Source organism: Myotis myotis, unplaced genomic scaffold (assembly GCF_014108235.1).
Source record: "Myotis myotis isolate mMyoMyo1 unplaced genomic scaffold, mMyoMyo1.p scaffold_m19_p_9, whole genome shotgun sequence".
Taxonomy (NCBI): Eukaryota; Metazoa; Chordata; class Mammalia; order Chiroptera; family Vespertilionidae; genus Myotis; species Myotis myotis.
The window spans coordinates 83,655,860-83,677,705 of NW_023416401.1; the positions used below are offsets into that span (position 1 = coordinate 83,655,860).

A 21,846-nucleotide genomic window follows, 5' to 3' on the forward strand; every position below is an offset into this window, starting at 1 on the left:
AGGTTCGCCATCACTGCCCTAGACCAAGTGCTTTCATACTCTCATACAATCTCTCTGTGCTACGATCCACGTAGTATCCCCATTTTGCAGGTGAGTTATTTGAGGATCCACAATTAAATTGCCCTAGGGCACCCAGCCACAGCACTGACGTGGGACTCTCCCAAAGGAGTGGCCAGTTATCTCATCATGAACCCATGTTTCCCGATTTGATGAAAGGTACCTTTATCATCTAACTCCTTCCCAAACAACCTTGTTTCTGGACTTCCTACATATCTGACTGTGTTACCTTCCCTGACTGGGCTCAAGCCCTCTGCCGAAGGTCGTCTTGTGATGGGAGTTGCCATTGAAGAGCTTCCTATGAACGTGCAGATATTTCACCACCTTCCTTGTGGTTTTAGCTACACTGCCACCTGGGTCATCCTGGTGCAGTCAGATTTAACTGAACCTCACCTCCCCCGTTCTTGCTTTTTAAAAAAAAATCCTTACCCCAGGACACACTTTTTAAAAATCTATATATTTTTATTGATTTCAGAGAGGAATGGAGAGGGAGAGAGAGATAGAAACATCAATGATGAGAGAGAATCATTGATCGGCTGCCTCCCCAGTGTGGTGGATTGAGTCAGAAACCAAGGCATGTGTCCTTGACCAGAATCAAACCTGGGACCCTTCCATCTGCAGGCAGACACTCTATTCACTGAGCCAAACTGGCCAGGGCGGGACACACTTTTATTGATTTCTTTTTCTTATTGAGAGGAAAAGAGACAGAAACATCAATGTGCAAAACATTGACCGGTTGGTTGCCTTCTGTATGCACCAGACCTGGGATCAAACCCACAACCTAGGTATGTGCCCTGACCAGGAGTGGAACCTGATACCTTTTAGTGTCTGGGAGGGTGCTTCAACCAACTGAGCCACCCGGCTAGGGCCACCTTCCCCATTCTTTTTTTTTTAATATATTTTTATTGATTTCAGAGAGGGAGAGGGAGAGATAGAAACATCAATGATGAGAGAGAATCATTGCATGCCCCCTACTGGGGATCAAACCCACAGCCCAGGCATGTGCCCTTGACCAGAATTGAACCCAGGACCCTTCAGTCTGCAGACCGACACTCTATCCACTGAGCCAAACCAGCTAGGTGGGCCTTCCCCATTCTTAATGGCTCTTAGGCAAGTTCTGCTGCCAAAAAGTACTTCACCTGGAGGGCCCCCTCTCCAAATGCATCCACGTCATGCAAACAATTCCTTTCCCAGAACACTATGTTTAAACATGTTCTGGGGGTACCAACTAAAGCCAGCAGGCCAGGGAAAAAGAAGTTTGCCTCCCTCCCACCCTCCCCCGCACCGCCCAAGTTTTATTGAGATATAACTGGCCATTTATACAAGCCAAGATGTTGAGAACCCCTTAAGTCATCAAAACAGAGCTCTGAACATGTGGAACCCACAGAGGAAGGCACGAGAGGACAGGCAGGTCTCAAGTCTGAAGAGCAAGTTCTACAGCGGCTGTATTGCTTGCCTCCTGTGCTCCATAAACGCAGAGGACTCACTGTGCCCACACCACAGCCTACTCTCCCAAACCCGAAACGCCGATCGGAAAGAATATATGCAGCCCTATGTTCACTGCAGCGTTATTTACAATAGCCAAGACGTGGAAACGACCCAGGAGTCCATCAGTCGGTGAGTGGATAAAAAAAGCTGTGGTACATTTATACAATGGAGTAACACTCAGCCATAGACAAAGAAGGAAATCTTACCCTTTGCAATAGCATGGGTGGACCAGGACAGCCTTCCGCTAAGTGAAATGGGCCAATCAGAGAAAGACAGGTGCCATATCATTTCACTCATATGTACAATCTAATGAACAAAATGAACTAACAATCAAAATAGAGGGCAGGCAGACAGTTGTGGGGGGAGGGGAGGTCCGGATGGCGGGGTGTGGAGGGAAATGAGCAAAAAATAAAGAGAGAAAAATGCTCATGGACAGAAACAACAGTGTGATGACTGCCTGGAGGTGGAGGGAGGGAAGGAGGGTATATGGGCATAAATGGTGATGGACAGGAACTTGACTTGGGGTGGTGAACACACAATACAATGTACACATGATGTGTAGAATTGTGCACCTGAAACCTGTTTTGTTTACTAGTGTCACCCCAATTAAGTCAATAAAAAGGGGAAAAAAAGAGCTGAAAGCTTTTGTACATATGTATGTGTAATATATATACACATACTAGAGGCCCGGTGCACAAATCTGTGCACAGATGGGGTCCCTCAGGGTGGCCTGCAGAGATCGGGCTTGCACCCCCAGCCTCGCCTGGCATCCTGTGTTGGCCTGGTGCCACCCCCCCACCTGCTCCACCATTCTGCCACTGTCTTGCTCTTGGCAGGGCCCATTGGGGCCAGCGGCACCTCCACTGCTGCCCACTGCCAGTGCCCCATTGCCAATGCCCACCATGTTCTGTGCCACCCCCTGGTGGTCAGTGCACATCATAGTGAGCGGTCAAATGACCACCAGAGGGGACAATTTGCATATTAGGCTTTTATTATATAGGAGATAAATATATATATAATGAGCTTCAAAGATTAGGGCTGAGAAAATAGACACACACACCACACACTTATGGAAACATCACAATTTTTGTGCTAGTAATCCCTCAAGTACAAATTTACCGAGTTAATTCAAATGCAAAAAAACAAAACTATGCCACAAAGACGATTAAATTCTTTTTTAAAAAATTTTTGTTAAATTTAGAGAGGAAGCGGGGGGAGAGAGAGAGAGACACATCCACTTGCTGTTTCACTTCTTTATGCATTCATTGGTTGCTTCTTCTTGTTCCCTGAGGATTGAACCTGCAACCTGGGCATATTGGGATGCTCTAACCAACTGAGCTACCCAGCCAGGGCAATGATCAAAATGCTTTAACAAAATAGTTTGAGGGAAATAGACGTATCGTCTAAAATAGCTAATTAAACATTTCTATATTATTGTAGATATTTAAAAACAATTAGCCAGAAACGGGCTTTGCCTGGGAAAGATGTGTAAAATATGCTGGAGAGGGGGTTAAAGATATATACTTTTTTTCTTAAATAAAATAATTACCATACATTTGAATCTAGAAAGACATAACTCACCTGTGGGTTACTATCAAGAGGGAGAAAGTGTGAAAATTGTACACTTGGGACCAAGGCATGTTATTAGCTTAAATTAGGTACTTTGCATTTCAGCTATCTTAAGGACCAGCTTAATCTGTCTCTGAGTCACAGTGTGGCTGCTTCTTCCTAAATTTAGCACTGAGGCCAAAGGACAGACCTTGAGGGTCAGGGGAGGGTGGAAAACATCCACTTGCAAAGAAGTTGACATGCAGGTCAAAGGTCATCAGAACACAACTCCCAGCCCTTTGCTGGATGTCAAGGGAATATACTTCAGGATAATGTGAGGTTCACAGCCACAAAGGTTCTGGGGTCTCATGCTGCTTCTTGCCATTGGGTTTGCAAAGACAAACAGCAAAAGATGTGCAACAAGAGGGTACGTTACCAGGTCACTAACCTGGCCTTGCCCTGTGTCTCCCTCCAATGAGCACTTTTCCCACTACCCTTGGAATCAAGGGCTGCCTATTTGACTCTCAGCCCATTCCCTCCTAAGCAACCCATAATTATGAGATGGTTAAAAATATTGTCTCTCTGCCCGGTGACTTGGTCAGGATGGACTGAGATGTGTGGTAGTCTAGTGCTTAAGTCCTCTGTAGTCATAAGCAAACACAAGCAAGAGTTCTCTAGTGAAGTTAACTCTAATAAAACTTTTATGCCTTAAAAAATGATACAGCCTGGCCAGTGTTGCTCAGTGATTGAATGTCCACCTATGAACAGGAGGTCAGAGTTCGATTCCCGGTCAAAGCACAAGCCTGGGTTGCGGGCTTGATCTCGTGTGGGGCGTGCAGGAGGCAGCCAGTCAATAATTCTCGGTCATCATTGATGTTTCTCTCTCTCTCTCTCTCTCTCTCTCCCCCCCACCCCCCGAAATCAATAAAAAAAATGTTGTTTTTTTTTAAAAAAGAAAAGATATGAACCAGCAAGTAGTTGGTTACGTGCTTGAGAAGTGGGTCAAGCACAGATTAACTGGATAAACATCTTCACTGTAGGACCTTGAGGTCAGGAGTCACCTGGAAATGTTTGTCAAGGATGGACTCTCAGGTTAGAGCAGAAAGGACCAGAAAAACTTAGACACATCTGGTGAGGGGAAAAATACCAAAATTTATTTTCCATCAGTCAGCATCAGCAGGTAAAACTACAAGGTTTTCTCCGTAGATCGCACATTCACGAGGCGTAACAGTGAGAAAGCCCCTGGCATGTCCTCCGTAACAATATCCACTTCACAGTGTAAACAGGTTCTAGTCTTGTGTTCATTACAATTTCAGAAGGAAAGGCACAACTTGGCAAAAAAATAATAATTTTTTTTTATCCTGAAGTCAGGTGCAATAACTCAGAGACCAACTTTTGATACACGTTTTGATGTACATTTCCACATTGAGGGGAAAGACTCAGAAACCAGGGTCTTTCCTTCTTCTTCCTCGTTAAACCATCAGAGCAAAGTTTCAGCATTTGCTTATTACATATGCAAGAAAGGGATTAAAAAAAAATCACAAAACATCTTGAAGGTCCAGCCGCTCCCACCAATACATCAACTCTTAGGTTTAAGACAGGGACTGGGAACACTTTCAGCGGTCATAACATAGGAAAAGAGAGACTAAAGCTACAAAAATAAAAAATAAATGAGGTAGATAAATTAAAGCTTTCATACCCAGGACTCGCCTGTTCCAACTTTGTAACATTCATGCAGTACTAACGGGGGGAAAGAATCTTCACAATTACTTGGCATAAGTCACATCAAAATTTTTATAAAAATTAGTATGTGAACCTCTTATCAGAAACATGCCCTCCATGAGTTTCTTCAAGAATGAAAGACTCATGTCTTCGCTAGAGTAGGCACTGGTGAACTAAATCAAGTCACCTGAGGTCCCCTGCTCAGGTGCCCACCTGTCCTGGTGCTCAGGAAGGCGGCATCGGGAAGCAGGGAAGACATTGGCACGCTTAGGGCTCCCACTGAACTCTTATTTCAACAGCAGCAACACACACACCGACTCCCGAGGGACCAAGACCGTCCATTGGAGGGCATCCTACTCACGGGCCCAAGGTGGAAGGGATTCTGTAATGCCACACCTTAGTTAAAAATAAAAAGTACATTCAAAAAGGAAAGAAAACAAAAGATGGGTGCAGGGTCGAGGGACATACAAAGCAGGCCACCAAGGACAACAGACCTAGTCCACTTACCCGCACACAGTCCCGGAAGTATGCAGCCCCCCCGCCCCAGTGAGGCTAAGCAGTTTCTTTCCCATCGTGGTTTAGTAAGTTCCAACTTGAAACAGGGACAATCTTTGGAAACAGTTCCTCTAGCTTGTACAAAGTCTTCATATATACAGTTTGTCTCAAGTAACAAAGCCACTTTGCAAGACCCGCTTCTTCCAAAATTTTAAAAAAATATATACTAGTCTGTATTTACTTTAGTATGTGTGTGGTTTTTGTTTGGTTTTTTTAGCAAAGCAGCATAGCAACATCGTGATTGTTGGACGTGCCTGAGGTTGTGGTCACAACTGTAAACATTTGCACATCAGTAAAAAAACAAACAGGAGGAGATGGGTTTTTAAACAACAACAACAACGACAAAAACAAAAGATCCAGTTCAAGCGGTCACTCTGCATTTCTCCTTCACACGGGCTCTCCCGTCGCTTAGCTGACCGCAATCTTGTTTTCCTCCAGGAAGTGAGGGAACTGGTGTTTGGGGACGCTGTCGGCAGCACCCGGCTTTTCCACGTCGCTGCTAACCGACTGGGAGCCGTCGATCTTGGAGACGGTGGTGTTGCTGACAACGGAGCTGGCGCCCAGGGACACCGGGAGAGTCGGGATGCCTCCGCTCTGGATCACCGAGATCTCGTTGGTCTTCATGGCCAGACCACCGTTGAGCATGGTGGTGTACTGGTTCCACACAACAGGGTCCACGTTCACCGAAGGGGCCATGATTTCCTTGGGAAACACCTCTGGGACCCTCTTTGTGTCTGTTCCTAGAAGAGCCATGGTGTTCTCGATGGCCAGCTTCCTCCCGCGGCGCGCGGAGCTGTTGGCGCCATGCGTCATATAGTGAACCTAGGGGAAGGGGGACAGAAAGGTTTCCACCGAAACCGAGATGTGAATGCTGGCAAGCCACAGTCAGCCTGTGTGGGGGTTTGGTTGTAGCCAAACAGTATTAATATAATTTATATTTAAAAATTAGATTTCATATATAAAAAACCAGGTATCTGTTCTCTTGAGGGGGAAAAAAATTTAGCTGCTTGTACTACCCACTGCTTCTTCAACTCCTTTCTGCAATTACTTTCCTGGTTCTGCTTGAATTCTCAACCCCCTTTCAGCTTCTTTAAAAAACTGAAGTGGTACCAGGCTTTCTCATTTCATCTTCACTGACAACCTTAGTAGTCGGGAGTTACCTCATAGAGCTCGGAAGTGACTTGCTCTTTATTGCTCTAAGAAGCTGTTAAGATGTTGCAGGCATAATTTGAAACACTTTACTATATAACTCATTTCATCTCCAGGACAAGCCTGAGGCCATCATTACCAGGACCCCCATGCCTGGGAAACCCAGGAACGAGGAGCCCCTGCCTCAAGCCCCCAGTGCAGCGAGAGCAGCTCCAGACCTCCCCTGGCTGACAGCAGGGCCTGTGATCAAATGTAACCTTTGTATTTCTGGGAGTCGTACTAGAGCTTAACTTACTTCATGTTCTTCCTCCCGCAGTTTTGCCAATTGGACTGAAAAGAATAGGTTGTTTTGTGATAAGTATTTTCCATTTTCAAAATGACATATACAGTTGTCTCCTAGGCCATCTTTAAGATGAAGTTCCGATCTTTACTCTAACTACAAAGCATTAAACGAGTGTTCTACTCTGGAGAGGGAGAGAAGAGAACCAGAGAGACATGGCTTGTGTAAGACCAGGGGCCAGGCCAAGAGGAAAACTCAGGTCCCCAAGTTCCATCCTGTGTCCTCATGCGGGCCACTTCCAATCCTTACGTGGGAGGGTCTTCCCTCCATCTCCTGTGTGAAATCTTAGGTGGAACCAACCTGTCATGTAACGATAGGCCATAGAACCAGCTGTTCTACTTTGAAATGCACCGCTGATGACCTGGAGGCACACTGCGGTGGTCCTTTATTGTATGTTTAACAGATGGCATTCTTTTCAAACCAGCAGCCTCAGAAGACAAAAGCAACGTACAGTGCAGGGTGGCCATCACATGACTGATCAGTTCTACGTTACCACACATGACAGATACCATTTATGATTTCACACAGCTACTGAACGATTGCTGAAAGGCGGCATGGTCCGCCCAGCCCAGGAGGACAATGGCCTACGCTAAACTGAACACCAAGAGACGGGAGCGGAGTGCAGACTTCGTGTCCTCTCCTTGACGACACCCCTTGTAAAATGTGTCATGATTTTAGCTGCCACTGAGATTAGAAAAGAATCACTGATCACAGACACTGACAGCAAGAAGCGTCCAGTATCAGAGATGCCAGGATAGAGAAAATACAATTACTTTTATTTTGTTTTTTATTTTTTTGTTAATCCTCAGCCGAGGACATTTTTTCCATTGTTATTCAGAGAGTGGAAGGGAGGGAGCGAGACTGAGAAACATTGATCTGAGAGACACATCAACTGGTTGCCTCCCACATGTGCCCTGGTCAGGCCAGGGATCCAGAGCCAGGGAGGAGGTCGAGCCTGTAACCGAGGTACGTGCCCTTGACCAGAACTGAACCTGGGACCCTTCAGTCCACAGGCCAACACTCTATCCACTAAGCCAAACTGGCTAGGACAAGAAAATTTAGTTCTTTTTAAAGAATATTTCTTTGAAGAGCCAGTTTTGAAGTGTAATATCCCATTTGCTCCTAGTAGAAGGTGTACTGTGGATGGAGAACACCAAGAGATGCCCCTCCCCACCTGGATCCTATCCCCGCCGAAACCCCAGGGAACTCACCTTCAAGTTGCCTTTGGTGGTGAAAGCTCGCCCACAGACGCTACACACGAAGGGCTTCTCCCCCGTGTGAGTCCGCTCGTGAATCTGGAGGGCGCTGGCCGACGAGAAGTTCTTCCCGCACCGCGTGCAGGCGTGCTGCTTGCCCTGGCGGCGTGGCTGGGCCGCCAGCAAAGGTGCCAGGCCTGGGGACATGGTCGCGGGTCCAAACGCACCAGGAACTTCCACTTTGACGTAGGTTGGCTGGGCTCGGACAAATGCAGATGGGAGACTGCTCCGACCTAGTGCACAGAGAAAAAAAATCCCAAAACTTTATCACCCCAAACTCATTCACACTTCAAACCAAAAAAGAACTTTGAAAACTCCTGCCCCCCACTCGGCTTCCTGGAAAGGGCTTCAGGAAGTTCACACCCCGGAAGCAGCTCTCCTTTGACTTTACCTGTGCGGAGAATGATCATGACTCACACACTTAGGAAATTTTACCATTTTGCTGTAAAGGTATGTAACACATAACATGCATTCAAGTCCAAATCCCTATATAAAGAGTTACCTTGAAGTATGACCAGGTGCCCATCCTTCTCTCTGATGTAGTTCAATAGGCACCCCACCATTTATATGTGCATTTCAAAAGGGTTAGATTCTTTTTTTACCCCGTTATTCATTTGTGAACCTCACACTAGGGAGTGGGACCTCAGAATCAAGAAATGATGATTTGTCTCAGTGGCCAAATAACAGTGCCCGCCTCCTCAAAATGCTTCTGCTCTTTAAGATTACCCTATGTCCCCACAGGGCCCAAACACCAAAATAAAAACAAAAAAAGCCCACTGTCCACAGCCAACGGGCATTAAATCAAAGATGTCCTTACTGGGATAAAGGAAGTTACTCTTTCCCTCCACCCAGAAGTGCAGAACGGCTACCTGCCCTACAGAGGATGCTTCACATTTATCACACTCTCCGTGTGCCAAGTTCCACCCAGGTTCCTTTTGGATGACCTTGTGCCTGAAACGGACATAAGTTAAATCCAAAGCTCTATCACCTTCCATCTCGGTGCGGCTGCTGTCCGAGCTGTCTGCTCTGCCACCAGCATCAGGAGACTTGGACTTGATGCTTTCTGCTTGGCTATTGGCCGGGGAGAGGGCCTGAAAGGAGGTCGCCTCCAGGATGTCTAGACTTTGGCCCTGATACTCTTGACCTCCCATCACTGAGGACGAGGAGTCGTTGGTCAAGCCATCACTCTCCACCGAACCATTCTCTTGGCTGCTCTGCCGCTGCAGGACCAGAGGAGCAGGACCTACCTTCCCCGAGGCCTCCAGGCGGGCCATCAAGGTGAACCCTGTTGTGGGCGATGCCGAGTGGATGCTGGAAAGAGGCATGGGGACCTTCGAGGAGCTGCTGGGAGCATCCTGGGAGCTGACTTTATCAGCATCGATGCTTTCGACAATGTCGTCGTGACAGACAACACCTGTGTGGCCATTCTCACCCACCATCATCAGCTCGGGACCCATCAAGTCACAGGGACTCTCCAGCAGGGGTGTGTTGGGAATCTGACCACCCATGTGCATCCGAATATGTTGCTGCAAAATGACTGCGTTGGTAAACTTCTCCTGGCAGATGGGACACGAATGCTGCGTCTTTATGGATGTGTTGGTTCGGTGAACCCTGAAGTGTGTCTTCAGGTTGCCTTTGGTGGAGAAAGCTCGGTCACAGATCTTACAGCGGAAGGGCCTCTCCCTGGTGTGGGTTCGGTAATGCATTTTGAGGGAGCTCTGGCAGCTTAAGACCCGGTGGCAAATGAGACATTCGTTGGGGTCAGTTGTAGCCTTGTCAATGTTCTCCACCAGCTGCTGCAACTTCATGGTCTCTGACCCTGGCTCGGGTGCCCCTCTCCCTTGGAAGCCACCAGTTCTTGGGGAATTATGGTTTGGCCCCACCCCAAAGAGTAGGGATCCATCCTCACTTTGCGGAGACGGCCCAGGCTGCAGGTCGGGGACCAGTGGGCCACCCATTAGGTCCTTGGGGTTAGTCCCCGAAGAGAGGTTCTGAGGTAGACCTACATTGGTGGTCCCTGTGACCAGGACAGGTTTGCTGTCTAGAGAGAGACTCGATTCATCTATGGGGACAGGTACAGAGAGTGCATAAGGAACGCCATTGCCTGCTGCCATTTTGTTGTGGAACTCGGTAAACAGCTGGGGATTCGCCTTCACCTGGGGGTGTCGATGAAAGTGTACCTTGAGGTTGCCCTTGGTGGTGAACCGGTGGCCACAGACAGAGCACACAAAGGGTCTCTCTCCAGTATGGGATCGGAGGTGGATCTGCAAGGAGCTATTAGTCGCAAAAACCTTGCTACAGTACTTACACTTGTGCCTGTAGAGGGTGGCCTTGTCTTTGGGTTTGACATCCACCGGGGACACATTGGGTGGCTTCCCTTTCCCTTTCTTAGATGGGTCTAACGCCACCGTGGAGAAAGGGCTCTGGAAGAGCACAGAGCTTGGGGCCGGGGGTAGCAAAGCACCGGGGATGCGGTTTGGGAGCACCCTCGTCCCATCCGGCCTCAGGGAAAATGACAGCAGCCCTGGGGACACCGAGCTGGTGGGGGAAGGGAATCTTGTGTGAGGTAGCTTGGCTTGTTTCAAGGTGTCCAGGGACAGACCTTGGCTTCCAGCTTTCTGGCTGAGCAAAGCCACGGCCGCAGAGACCTGCTGGGACACGTGGCTGCCTAAGGTCTTCAGGGTGTCCGCTCCCGCTGCACCGGAGTGGAGGGCATGGGCGGCCCACATGTTCACCTGGACACGGATCTGCTCCGTGAGCTGGATCTGCTGTAGCTGCTGCTGCTGCAGACACAGGATCTGCTCCAGGACCCACCGGATGCTGTTGGCACCGGGTAGGGGGGTGGGCAGCGTGTCCGCGCTCTGCTGATTCACTGCCACCTTGGTGCCCCGTGGTGCTTGAAGAGTGTCCTTAGTGTTGGCCACTTTGCCTTTGGGTAAATAGCTTAAGTCCTGGGCTGTGGGTGGCAGGGCAGGTTCTGTCTTTAAGTACAGGACAGACTCCGCCCCTGGCTTCTCCTTCAAGTCCCCTGAGCTGCTGCCACTCTCCCTGTGACTGTCCTTAATGCTTGGACTGCGTGGCGGGTGGCTCAGCCCAGCCCCGGAGAAGTCTTCGGAAGGCATCGGCCCCTCGCTGTCGTTCATGATGAGGACAGGTGGGTGTTTAGTGCAATTTTTCTTATGTTCTAAGAACTCAGAGACGCTGAAGAACTCTCCGCAGCATTTCTCACAGATGTGAGTCTCCTCCTGACGAGACCTCTTTCCTGTCGCTGGGTCCCCATTCATGTCATCACCAGTCCCCGGGTAGTTCACTGAAGCACCTGTGAAGAGAGGAAAAGCTAAGAACTCTGTTCAAGGAAGGAAGAGAGACAATTTCTTAGGAAGAACCATGACCACCCACAATGCATCAGTCTGTGTAAGGAAATCAAATATATAAAGAATCTGAAAAACCAACCACTTACGTAGTGGGTCAATGAATGTCCTTCCAAACATGTCTATTATTTTTAATTGTTTTTTTTAAGAGGAAACATTGGTTTGGTATTCCACTTATCTATACATTCTTTAGTTGCATCTTGTATGAGCCCTGACCAGGGATCAAACACGCAGCCTTAGCATATCGGGACGACACTAACCAACTGAGCTACCTGGCAAGGGTGCAAATATGTCTAAGCACTAACTCCAGCACATGTGTGTGTGACCTTATTAGGAAGAGGAACTTTGCAAATGTAATTAGTATGAGTCCCCTGCCCAACGCTTATAAAGGAAAGGGAGATTAGAGACAGGGAAAAAGGCTGGGTGAGGGAGTTATGTGCTATAAACCAAGGCTGCTGGCTTATAGAAGGTAGGGAAGTAGGAGCCAATAGAAAGCAGGACAAAGGCAAGGGACAGATGCTCCCTCAGAGCTTCCAAAAGGAATCGAACCTGCCAATACCCCGACTTTGTACATTTAGCCTCCAAAACCATGAGGGAATAAATTTCAGTTGTTTTAAGTCTCCCACTTTGTGGCAATTGATTCCAATAGCCCTAGGAAACTCATACAATTTATCTATATATATAAAAGGCTAATATGCAGTGTCCTCTTGGGAGTTTGACCACTTGCTATGACATGCGCTGACCATCAGGGGGCAGTGTGAAACGAAGGAAGGCCCCGATTGGCCCTGATCGCCGGCCAGGCCTAGGGACCCTACCCGTGCACAAATTTCATACACCAGGCCTCTAGTTATAATTGCCTTCACAGATTTCAACCCACTGAAAGCAGGCCTTCTGATGGCAAATGGATTTCATGTGGTCAATGAAAATTATGTTAGAAACTAGAGGCCTGGTGCACAAAATTTGTGCACTGGGGGTAGAGGGCGGGTGTCCCTCAGCCCAGCCTGCACCCTCTCCAATCCGGGACTGCTGGTTACCAACTGCTTGCCTGCCTGCCTGATCACTCCCTAACCACTCCCCTGCCAGCCTAATCGATGTCTAATTGCTCCCCTGCATGCCTGGTCCCCCCTCAACTGCCCTCCCCTGCAGGCCTGGTCCCCCCCCAACTGCCCTCCCCTGCCGGCCATCTTTGTGCAAGGATGTGATGGTCAATTTGCATATTACCTATTTATTATATAGGATTTGAACCCTAAAGAGAAAAAAGTCACTAACAAGGGATCCTGGTGGCTAATTGGGTTCAAATTAAAACAAACAAACAAACAGAGCTTAGCAGCCTTTTCTGCACAGGGACCTCTCACACATACTACACTTCACAGAGAAGGTGGAGTTGGAGTGCCTGCCTCTGGGCTAAAGTGCATGTCCCTATAAAGCAGATCCTAAAATCCTATTTCAATCAATAAGATGGAAGCTTTCCCCCTCCAATTGGAGCTGTGCAGCTCCTGCCAATCAGCTCTATTCTGACCAATCAGGGACCAGGGGCAGGGACTTCTGTCCATATAAGCCAGCAAAGCCAATCCAGCACTGGCCCATCAATAAAAGGTTTGATATGGTGGGCTACTAAGCATGTATTATCAGCCCTGGCCAGGTAACTCAGTTGGCTGGAGTATTGTTCCAATAAGCCAAGCTTGTGGATTCTATCCCAAGCCACAGCGCATACATGAAGCAACCAATGATATGTAAATAAGTGGGATGACAAATCGACATCTCTCTCTCTGAAGTCAATAAATAAAATTTTAAAAGCCATGTGTAATTACAACAACTTCCTAAGGTAGATGTCTGGGTTAAGTGATTCATTCAACAAATGCTTGAGCACCTGCTGTGCTTAGCACCAACCATCCTAGGATCTGTGAAAAGTACAGATACCATAGATATTCAGTGAACATTAGTTCCCCCACCTCTTCTATTTATTTTTAATCCTTACCCAAGGACGTTCATTGATTTTAGAGAGGAAGAGAGAGAGAAACACCCATCAGCTGGCTCCCAGAGCCACTGTGACCGGGGATGGAACCAGCAGTCCAGGTACATGCCCTGACCAGGAATCAAACCCACAACCTTTTTCACGTATGGGAAGGCGCTCCAAACAAGCCAGCCACCTACAAGGGCTCTTTGAAAAAAAAAATATATTTTCTATCCCCCCTCCCCCCACCTATTTCTAAAGGTGGGCAACTAGGGCTGCTGACAACAGTCTTGACGAGCTCATTGACTACTTCTCACCTTCTAGGATGAAAAGATGGGCCTCCAGCCTCCAGCATTCGGACTATGCACCAACAGGTGCCCCATAAACACTACACTTATTAAAACCCAGGCAGGCAGCACCCACACCTCCATTTGAACTCGTCCTTTCTTTGTTCTTGCACTTCCTATCATGTTTCTTCTGTTGAGAATGCAACTATCTTTCCTCTCACAGAAACTCCAGGGGGAGGAGTCAGGTTGGCTGGGGGAGGGGGGGTGGCTAGAGCATAGGTTACCACCTTTCTGGGACACCCAGAAGTTGACTTTAAAGTTAGGATACACCCTAGCTTGTTTGGCTCAGTGGACAAAGCATTAGCCTGCAGACCGGAGTCCCGGGTTTGATTCCGGTCAAGGGCACGTAACTTGGTTGCAGGCTCCTCCCAGGCCTAGGCCCAGATAGGGGCTTATGCAGGAGGCAACCAATCCGTGTGTTTCTCTCACACCGATATTTGTCTTTCCCTCTCTTCCACTTTCTCTAAGAAAATCAATGGAAAAAAATCCTCGGATGAGGATTATAAAAAATACAATAAAATAATATGGTTAGGACGCAATGCAGCTCTGAACTTCCAGGTGGTGCTCATCAAGGAGGTACTGCCTTCCTTCTTGTCCCAATACTGTTCCACAACAGTCATTATTTCAAGAATCAAGTTAAAAATACTTATCAACTTCTAGAACACAGACAGCATCTATGGCACACTTCCCAAGATGTGAAATGCTCAGTGCTGGTGTGCTCAGTGGTTGGAGCCCTGGGCCTCAAACCAATGAGTTTCAGGTTCAATTCGCAGTCCCCTGATCTATGTGTCTCTTTCACAGCTATGTTTATGTTTCTCTCTCTTAACTCCCTCCTCTCCCTTCCTTCTATTCTCTCTAAAAATAAATGGGAAGAATACCCTGGGGTGAGGATTAATAAACTGTATATACTTTTGTACTATGGTTTCTTTTTAATTAGCATATTTACACCCTTTGTCTCAACCATTCTACTTCTGGAAATCTCCAGGAAAGCCCACCCCACAATGCCCAGCCCACTTTGTAAGGGTCTGAACAACAAAATATACACTCCATACTCTGATACCCAAACAAGTCTTTGCTCCCATTTGGAAGATGTGGAAAGTGAGACTCAGAAACAATTAAGTAGCTCAATGGGACAAACGGATAACCAGAAAATGGAAGAGCGGGGATTGTCTTCTTAAATACCATAAGGGAAGTTCTGTGGCCTCATTTATCATTGTTTCTTCTAGAGCAGAGCTTCTCCGACTTTTTCTTTATTTCACCTCTCTACAGAGTCTTTTAAAGCATCTTTTTTCCTAATCACCCCCTTGCCATGACATTTTAATGCCACAAATACATTGTATATCTGGTCACGCACTGTGATCCTTTGGAAGGCCACAAACCACTGTAATATCCATCAATGTTTTTGACAACCCTCCCCAAAAAAACACCTTCTACCCCATAGGGCAGTGATGGCTAACCTATGACACGCGTGTCCGAGGTGACACGTGAACTCATTTTTTTGATTGATTTTTCTTTGTTAAATGGCATTTAAATATATAAAATAAATATCAAAAACATAAATCTTTGTTTTACTATGGTTGCAAATATCAAAAAATTTCTATATGCGACACGGCACCAGAGTTAAGTTAGGGTTTTTCAAAACGCTGACTCACCGAGCTCAAAAGGTTCGCCATCACTGCCCTAGGGGATATTCCCTCATTGAGGCTAGGAAGGTGTGTCTCAGTGGTCACCCTCCTCAGAAGGAGTGTCAACCTACGAACCAGGAAGTCACAGCTGATTCCTGGTCAGAGGACATGCCTGGGTTGCAGGCTCCATCCCAGTGGTGGGCATGCAGGAGGCAGCTGATCAATGATTCTTCTCATCACTGATGTTTCTATCTCTCTCTCCCTCTCTCCCTTCCTCTCTGAACTAAAAGTATATTTAAAAAAATTCTCATTAAAAATGCAGGTTTTCTAAGACATTCTTAAACTGGGGTCCATGGAATTAGATAGGAAAAAAATTAATTTTCTTTTCACTAACCTGAACTAAAATTTAACATTTCTTTTAATTCTGAATGTAGAGAACATACCACAGTGTGTGTGGTGGTGGTGGTGGGTAGTACAAGGTATTTATTTTCAGTAATCTGAACCAAAATTTAATGTTTCTTTTAATTATGAAAGTAGGGAACACGCCACAGTTGGGGGGCTGTGGGGGGGGGGGGGGGGCCACGAAAGGTACTTATTTTCAGTAACCTGCACTAAAACTCAGTGTTTCTGTTCATTATGAATGTAGGGAACGCATACCACAGTGGTATCACAGAACCTGTGAGTTTGTTTCAACAGAAAACAGATTATTGTCATGGGGTGTTAAGGCATTACTGGAAATTCTAGAAATTACCTGACCAGCTGCTACATCTTACTGTGTTCATAAAGAAGCACGTGTCACTTTATCACAAATGCTTTTACTTTTGATAACCATCTCAATGCAATTTATTTCCCGGTATTTCTATGCATTTCCTTTTATGTATTTAAATAGTTTCGGTTTTGCAGGGCTCTATGGCACAAAAAAGGTTAAGCTCCCCTGCTCTAGAAGGATCTAACAGTTCCAGGAGTGATTTACGGCCTGAATACCAGCTTGCCTGCACTGTATACACAGACTCGCCTCTTCTGTAGCCATACCAGCCACATCCCACTCGAATCTTAAAACAGCAGGAGCTCTGTTTGCTTGCAGTAAAACGTACTTCTACGTCCAGACCACCATTGGCAAATACTGAAACCGTGTTTGCCAAAGAGTGAGAGGACTGTTATGAACAATTGCTGGGCATGCTTAAGTGAACCCTTCCCAAAAGGAAAAAAAGCAAAGTTCAGAGGATTACAGAGCAAGTAAAGCTTCCATCCTTCCACCCCACCCCCACTCCGAATTTTAGGAATGTTATCTCCCAGCATCTAGTTATCCAATAAGTTGGAAGAATGCAGTAAACCCAGCAGGGGTCTTAGATTCAATCACTGCCAAATGGAGAGAAAATACTCTTTCCATTGTATAGGAAGAAAAGCTCATCTACCAGAGGCCAATCAAATGCTGGAGATGAGAAAATGCTTCAAAAAAAGTTTATCTTGAGAAGCACTGGGACTCAAGCTTACCTCCCCCCATCCCTATATTAAAGAACTACAATGAGTAGATTAAAGTACACAATATCTACTACCCTCCCCCACTTGCAGCATAATTACCAAAAAAACAAAAGGAAATTGAGAAGTCCTCAAGGACTGAGCCAGTTGAAAGTGCCTTTTTATCTGAATTCCACAATCTGAGAAACACTTAATAAGCCTTTAACTTCATTCATAGATGGCAAATTAGAGCAATAATTAAGCTTTTACTGAATGGAGAGCTAAAACAATTGTTCCAAACAGTCTAGGATCAAAATTCAGGAATTCTGCTGAAAGGGGGGGGAGAGGAAGGGGTGGGAAGGGGGCAAAAGAATTAAAGGAGGTTGCAGAGCTGCTAGGGTGTGTGAGCACTGCTACCCACGCGCTTGACATTACAGAGATGTGATCCATTTTGCCTCAACTGGAGCTCATCTTTGAAGCAAATTTGTAACATTCATGCAGGCAGGAAACTTTTGTTGCCTCCTTCTCCAGGGCCCCCTAGAACAAAGCCTGACACAGGAACAAAATTATGGGGGGTGGGGGGTTGTCAAAAAATAAAAGAGCATGACGGTGGCTGAGGAGCAGTTCTTGTCTGGGTCTAGAGGCTTTTAAAAATGTTTGGGTACTTTTTAAAAGTAATCAAAAGTACAACAGATGATGAAAAGGGGAACTTCTTGAACTCTCTTCCCCCATCATTTTTGCAGGGCAATAAAGACCAGAGCATCAAACCAAAAGCTTCCAGACGCACATCTCAGAAATTAAAAGGGAGGAGAGATGATCAAACTCAGCCACCCAAACACTAACCATGGCCCCCTCATCAAAGGAACTGACAGAAAATTCCACCCCACAGCCAATTCCTCTTCAGACCAGGACAAACAGCCCTTGTAGCGAGGCTACAATCCAACAAGCCATGGCAGCCATGGGCACGCCATTTCCACTGGGAGCTGCCACTTACTCTCCGATGAGTAAAAATGAGAACTAAAGATGATGTGCTTAAGGCCCCCAGCCTGGGGCCTGGCATACAGTAAGCTGCAGATAAAAATGCAGAATTATCTCAATTGGCAGTTCAGCGCCATCTTGACAAAATAAGTAAATAAAAACAAAGACATGGTGACTCTGAACAATAGAATTACGGATCACATTCCCAGTGCAGTGAGCCCTCTACAGTTGAAATGATCTAAACAGGACACTTAACACCACTGTAGACGAGAACCCGAAAGCTCAGAGAAACCAGGTGGGCCTCACAGGTTGCATCGCTGAAAGGCACACAACCGGCTGCAGCGCACATCTCTAAAACCTTACAACAAAGCCACCTTCTCTTAAAAAGAGGAAGGGCCAACTCTGTCCTGCCTGTCCAACTCCCCACAGGTGAGGAAGCCAGCAGAGGCTTGAATGGCCAGCTACCTGTGCAACAACCTCTTTAATGAACCCAAAGGGGTTGCCTCTCCCCAACTCAGAAACACAGAAAGTCGGCTTCCAACATTAAAGCTGCAAACCCACACACGTCCCTATCCCTCAATAAAGAGGGGAGCTCCCAAATGCCCGATTTTCAAAGTCCTCACTGGCCAATGTAGATCATTTCAGTTTAGAAACCTGGGCCAGGCAGTTACGTAAAACTTGGGAATCTTAATCGTTGGAGGTTGTAATCCAGTTTCGCACAAAGGGCACAAAACCCTTTTGAGAAAATGCTAATTGTCCTGTGTGTAGCTGGAGTCCCCCTGACCACCTGCAGATGTTTTGATCTGCTAAATGGTCGCCAAACTTCATTTTCCTCCCTCAAAAAACGGTATTCTTTACAAGTGGGTCTCACATGGGCGCTTCAAAGTAAGATCGGCCCCATGTTAATTTTAAATTACACCTACCTATATATTTGCCTTTCTAATATAGCTATATCTGTATGTACTCAGATACTAACAGGCGGCCCAAATGCGAAGTGCAGCCATTAAAATGGACTGCTTGGGAAAACTGCCTTCTGCCCCGCGGTGGTACCTGGGACTCTGCAAGCACAACCTAGGACCGAGGCATTCTCTCCAAGAATCCCAAAGACTTGCAAACACCCGGCACAGCCAGGGATCCCGCCGGCGACTGCCTGGAGTGCCCGGGGACGCCCATCCTTGGCCCTGCCCAGCGCTCCCCATTCCCCGCCACACCCCGCCCCATCAGGTGAGAGCTGGTACCTGCGAGGAGATCGCCTCTCAGCGAAGCGCGCGGCTCGGGACTGGGCCTCCAGGGGGCGCCCGCGCTCAGCTCGGCGGCCGCTCGACCCCGCGCCGCCCGCTCCGACCCCGCTGATCAAGAGCGACCCCCCGCCCCCCAATAGTGAGGGAGCGCACGGCCGGGCCCGAGACCGCACAGCCCGGTGAACACTGCAAACTCCGGCCGGCCCCTCCCCGCAACAAGTTCCCCTAAGGGTGCCAACGCACCGGAGCCCCAGCAGCGCGCGCTCACCCAAAATGAAGGGGGAGGGGAGGTCGGCGCAGGACGCGAGGGTCAGGGCAGGAGCGCCCTCCTCTCCCGAGGCGGCGGGCGGGCGGGCGCGGGGTTAACCCTTTTGTTCCAGGTGGGCCAGCGGCTTTCCCCACCCCCCAGGCACAGCGCGGCCACCCTCCTGGGACCCGGGGTGCTCGCGGCACGACCCTCAGGCACCCCAAAACGCACAGCCCGCCCCCTCCGCGAAGCCGATCTCTCTCATTTGCCCTGGAAAAAAAGGTTATTTTGCAGGTAGTAGGGTTTTATAGGAACCCACTCTATCGTTGGGAGAAGTCCTCATCCCCGCTCCGAAAAAAAAAAAAAAAAAAAAAAGATAGGAGCCTTAGAGGAGCGCCCGTCTTCCCACCCGAGTTCCACCTCCGAGTGTCTGCGGGGCCGCACCCCCACCGGCGCGGGGCACGGGGAGCGGGGGCCGCCGCGCGGAGCTCCAGCCCACCCGCCCCCATTCGGGCGCTGAAACTTATCAGGCGGCAATTTGGCGGGCCGGGCGCAGGGACAGTGGGAATCAGCTCGCACCCCAGCCTCCCGGCGAGGGGACCGGAGCAGGGGGCCGGCCGGTCGGCCGGGCGGGGCCGAGGTCCGAGCTGCCCCGACCCGGGGACCCCTGGCAGCGTGGCCGGCCGCCCAGCCCCAGCCCCAGCCCCGCCGACCTCTCCCCTCCCGCTGGCCCCGGGGGCGCTGGGGGAGCCGGGCGCCCGGAGAAGCCGCGCGAGGCGCACCCCGCGGGGCAGTGGCCCCCGCCCGGGCCCCGGGCCGCACCTCGGCGCCGGCTATTTTGGGAATCGGAAATCAAGATGGCTGAGGTCAGGCCCCGAAGGTGAGGGCGAGCGGCGGCGGGCGGCGCAGCCCGCGGGGAAAAGCGAAAACCCGAAAAGAGACTCTCTTTCCAGGGGCCCGCCGAGCCCTTCCCCGGCCCCTCCGCAGCGCGGGTGGCCCGCACCCCGCTCCCGGGGGGCCAGAGGTCGCGCCCCCTCCCCCCGCGGGCCCGGGAGGGGCGCGGGCGCAGATCGCCTCCCCGGGGCCCCCCGCGGGGCGCCGCCCCCCGCTCCCAGAGAGGCCCGAGGGGTGAGGGAAGCCCGGGGGGACCCCCGGGGTCTTTCTTTGAAAAGCGGCGCCAGGAGGGAGGAGGGGAGCCTAAGTCACAAGTGGGGGGGGGGGGGCGAGGGGAGTGGAACCAATTAAGAGGGGCGGCGGGCCCGGAGCGGGACCGCTCGGGAGGGAGCGGGGGTCCATCTTACAACAAGAGGGCCACCTCGGGGGAAAACTCACACAAGTGGGGGGCGCGGGGAAAAGGGAAAAGGCACCGGGGCGCGCGGGGCGCGGGCGGCTCCCGTCGCGGGACCTGCGCCCCGGCGGCTCTCGGCTGCTCCCCGCTGCCCGCGCCCTCGAAGCTTCGGGAAAGCCGCCCCGGCCCCACTCACCCGGCTCCCCCGGCGCCGGCGCCGCTGCGGCCGCGACCCCCGGGGCCGGCTGGGGCGGCGGCTGCGTGCCGCGCTCCTCCTCGGCGTGGATGTGCTGCGGCTTCGCCTGCTTGCGCCTCGACATGGTGCGAGCATGGGGGCGCCCGCAGCGCCGCGGCGACTCGCCCGCTCGGCCGCCAGGTCCCGGCGTGGGGAAATTTACCCCCCTCCGGCCGGAACGCGCATGTCCCGGTAATTATTATTATCAATAATGCATTGCGATTTATCATGAGCCCTGACAGCTGATTGGCCTGGGTCCAAGACCTCAGAGATCATTTAAATAAGCCCTCATTGATCAGGGAGGGGCGAGGCATGCTGGGCTTTGTAGTCCGGCCCTGCAGGCGACAACGGCGTGTTCGTCCCGGGAGCGCAGCTAATTAGCATCCGCGCTCAGATTGGCTGGGTCGCGGGCGAAATAGGGGGGTGGGGTGGGGGGACCCTCTTTCCCCCCAGCGACCCGAATCCTTGGGGATAAATGAAAAAGAACTGTGCACCTAGGAAAAAGCAGGGGGCTCCCGTGAAAGTTTCGGAACGAGCGTCCCGGATGAGTGTGCTCCAAAAATGACTTTTTGTAAGGCTGCTACCCGCGCAAGTCGTGGAGGAAGGTCTTCTCGGTGGCTCCATATTTTTGGCTCCTCTACCCAAAACTCAAAAAGCAAACCTAAAACCGAGATCGGCCCCGTGCCCCCTGCCATCTTCTTTGGGGTTGAAATGTTTAAATGGAGTTTCGTGATGCCTGAAGAATAATAAAAATGGTGGTGTATTCAACCTTCCCGCTCCATCTCAACTCACAAAGTGACCTTCGAGTTTCCGAATTTTCCGATAATTCCCTCACCATAATTTCTTTGCTTTAAATGATAAATAGCCCCCAGAATTCATAGTCGCAAAGGATTAGTTGTTATAATGCGACCTTGATTTTGGTTTTTGTTTTTTTTAACTTTAAAACAACAGAATACTAAATCTAGAAAGGGCAGTTTAAAAAGGAGG

The 21,846-nt window shown here is 49.3% G+C and overlaps 1 protein-coding gene across 1 annotated transcript; it reads right to left on the reverse strand.

Annotated features, from left to right (window-relative positions):
* Positions 1-4,225: 4,225 nt before the first annotated feature.
* On the reverse strand, positions 4,226-20,944 carry SALL4 (spalt like transcription factor 4). Its single transcript, XM_036320976.1, has 4 exons — positions 20,821-20,944; positions 9,104-11,434; positions 8,071-8,348; positions 4,226-6,192 (listed from the first exon to the last, which is right to left on the reverse strand). The coding sequence occupies exons 1-4, from the start codon at positions 20,942-20,944 to the stop codon at positions 5,779-5,781; spliced, it is 3,147 nt and encodes a 1,048-aa protein (XP_036176869.1). The 3' UTR covers positions 4,226-5,778.
* Between the last annotated feature and the right edge of the window lie 902 nt (positions 20,945-21,846).